Raw genomic sequence first — 3,315 nt, 5'->3', positions numbered from 1 at the left:
CCTGGGCAACAAGAGTGAAACTCCATCTCAAAAAAATAAAAATAAAAAAGTGCCCTTTCATGAAGGAAATTTCCAGTGGTCAGGGCATCTACATAAGGAAGAGATTCCCAAAAACAACTCTTCATCTGAGACACTTGCTTAAATACTTAACCAACATTATCTGCCTCCCCAGCCCAGAGGCTCCAAGCCCTGTTCTTTTGTGGTGCCGACCTATGCCCCTACCCTCTGGCTGCCTCCTGAGCCCCCACCCTCTGGCTGCCTCCTTTGTGGTACTGAGCCCCCACCCTCTGGCTGCCTCTTTAAGTCTGATTTTTGAGGTCCCTTCTCCCCACCCTATGTGTGCATCTGTAATTTAAAATTGCCTTTTTATCTTTTTCTCTGCTGTTCATCTGTCTTAAGTCAGTTTCATTCTGAGGCCAGCCATAGAACCTAGAAGGGTGGAGGCAGCTTTTTTCTTTTCCTGCCACTGAGGCAGCATATCCCCACAGGCAGACACAGACATGTAAACGCAGGAAGATGGAGCAGCAGCAGGAAAGGGACTGGACGGCCCCAGACACCCACCTGCCACTCGACTAAGCTCTGTTCCTCCCTGGCCTGCAGATTCCCTGTCCTGGTGATCTGCTCCCGAAGGTACTCCATGTCCTCCTCCAGCTTCAACTGTGGAACACACAAACCGCAGGATTTGGGATCAGTGATCTGCCCACCTTCTGCCTAGAGTACAGTTGTGCTTGCTGAAACTGCACCCACCCCAGAGACCCTCCTCAGAAGGGGCAGGGGATCAAAATACATCACCCAGAATGCGCCACCTTGGATTATTTTGAGCTAAAAGCACTTAAAAAAGGGCAGGTGTAAGAATTGCTGTGATCCTCGGCCTTCCTAAGAGCAGAAGGCACAGCCCACCATGCCGGATAGGCCTGCCCTAGGCCAGGAGGAAAGCCATGTTCTTACCAAGGGCAGGAAAGCCGAAACCAGAGAAATCTGTGCAAAGGGACCCTGCTAAGCTAACCCTCATCCTCCTCAGGTATGTGTTTGGCTCTAACATGCTTCCATGGGCCTCCGGCTCCTCAGGAGGGACTCCTGGGTCATGGAAAGCTTATAGGGAATGAAATTCAGTGCTTTGCTTCTGCTCATCTGTCTCAAATCAGTTTGGTTCTCAGAGCCACCCAAAATACTATAAGAGAGGAGAGGTAAGATTTTGCAATGCCTGCATCATACAGTGTAGGCCCACATTGTCCCCACAGACACTCCCCAGCCCCAGGCCACCTTGTTCCCTGGACGCCCCCTCCCCAGCCCCTGACTTGGGCCACTTTGTCCCTGGACACCTTCTCCTTCCCCCATGATCTGGGTCACCTTGACCCCTGGATGCCTCCTCTCCTTGACCTGTGGCCCACCTTGTACCCCTGCACTGCCTCCTCGGCGGGCAGCACCCTGTGCAGTCGGTGCTCCCGGGACTCCCTGCACACCACACAGATGGGGCTCTGGTCCTCCTGGCAGAAAAGCTTGAGGGGCTCCTGGTGCTCCTGGCACAGGTCTTGCTTCTGCAGGCCAGGATGCTGCCGTGCCATCTCGGCCACCTTGGTCAGCAGCCGGTTGGGCAGCAGGTTCCTCTGCGGGGACATTGCTCTGCACTCGGGGCAGGGGAAGGAGCCCTTTCGCTTCCGCCTCCCCTTCTTGCCCCGCGCCTTCTCCCAGCTCAGCTGGATGCACGCGCGGCAGAAGTTGTGGCCACAGGCGGTCATCACAGGGTCTGTGAAGTAGTCCAGACAGATGGAGCACGTAGCTTCCTCCTGCAGCTTTCTGGCGAGTTCCACAGCCTCCATGGCTCCTGGGAGACACGAGGCGGGTTCCCAAGTTGAGGGACTGTGGAGAGAGGTGGGAGGGAGCGGGCCCGATGCTCTGGGTGCTGGCAGTGTGCAACCTTCCTGTACAGCCTGCCTTTACAGAGGCGGGCTAGGACTGCGGTCCAGTTAGAGGGTCCAGAGTCATTTTATAGCCTTGTCAATAACCAACACAGATGCCTCCCCAGAAACTACACAGACCCTCCCTGACCAATGCTTGCCAGGCCCCTCTGCCTCTCCTCTCCACTGGGCCTGGACCACTTCTGCCTGCTGCTCGCTACCCCCAGCTCCACATCTGATCAGTTCCTCCTCTAGGTCTTCAACCTGCCTTTCTGGAGCAGCCTGCTAGGTCAGCTTAGGGAGAAGCCCCTACCCTTGGAGCCTTCCCTTAATCACTTTCCAACCACTAACCACCCCCAGATCCCCGCTCCCATTCCCGCATACATCCCCAGCGGGCTTTGCTGGCCAACACTCCCATTGCAAGTAACCTGACTAAAGAGCCTTTAAAGCGTCAGAAGAATTTTTTCTTTAACAAAACCCCGTTCACCAAAGGAAAACGGGATGGGCTCTCAGAGGAAAGAAGCTCTCTTCCTTTTAGTGAGGTGGGGTTCAGAAAAAACGTGTGTGCATACACGTGCCCACACGCACAAACACGTGCATACACGCACAGACGAACACACACCCATACACATACCCATGCATGTATACAAACGTGCATGTGTACACACGCACACCCACGCATACACACCACACAAATACACACGTACAAACATACAGAAACGCGCATCCACAGAAACACGCATCCACAAACAGCACACACAGGCACAGATGCACATATCTGTACACATGCATGCATGTACACACAGGTACGCGCGCGTACCCACGCACAGGCACACGAGCGTGCACACAGACGCCCCCTGCAATTTGAACACTCGCGACCCCGGGCAATGGAGAGTCACAGCCTTCCGCCTACGCCACGGGGTTGCTATGGGGACCCAGTGGCAAAGGGAATTGAAAATCGCGTCTACACTGCAAACACGAGTCTCCCCTTCCCTTCTGCCATCCCCTAAAGCGAAGGTGTCTAGGGGTCTCAGACTTCCCCGGCTCTGTCCCACTTCCATTTTCTTGGAGCTTTCTGCACGCCAACCACCCGGCGCCGGCCCCCTCCTTCCCCCCAAGAGCCCTAACTGAGGCACCCAGTCCACCCGCACCGAAGCCGGGCAGGGGCAGCGGCAGGGGACGTGGGGCTCTGGCTCTGGCTGCGGAGATGGCCATCCTTCCCGCTCTGGTCCGCTAGGGTCCCGGTAGAGTTACTTTGTCCAAGCGCGCTAGCCCCTGTAGGGACGCGGCGGCCGGCTGAGGCGGGAAGGCCGGGCGTTGGAGGGCGAGGAGGACCGGGTTAGGCTTAGGTCGTGGCCCAGGCACCACAGGAGGGTGGCCTAGGCGGGGGTACTCACCGCGGGAGGGCCCTGCACAG

The 3,315-nt window shown here is 56.4% G+C and overlaps 1 protein-coding gene across 1 annotated transcript in view; it reads right to left on the bottom strand.

Annotated features, from left to right (window-relative positions):
- Positions 1-3,315, bottom strand: part of TRIM11 (tripartite motif containing 11) — a 23,599-nt gene extending 20,284 nt beyond the window's left edge. The window contains exons 1-2 of the mRNA XM_011965696.1: positions 3,153-3,315; positions 1,392-1,825 (exon numbers count right to left, since the gene is read on the bottom strand). Of these exons, the coding sequence (XP_011821086.1) occupies positions 1,392-1,820 (429 nt within the window). The 5' untranslated portion in view covers positions 1,821-1,825; positions 3,153-3,315. The remainder of the gene's footprint in view (positions 1-1,391; positions 1,826-3,152) is intronic.

The sequence above is a fragment of the Mandrillus leucophaeus genome, unplaced genomic scaffold, assembly GCF_000951045.1.
Source record: "Mandrillus leucophaeus isolate KB7577 unplaced genomic scaffold, Mleu.le_1.0 Scaffold734, whole genome shotgun sequence".
NCBI lineage: Eukaryota > Metazoa > Chordata > Mammalia > Primates > Cercopithecidae > Mandrillus > Mandrillus leucophaeus.
This window is presented reverse-complemented; position numbering and strand designations above follow the sequence as displayed.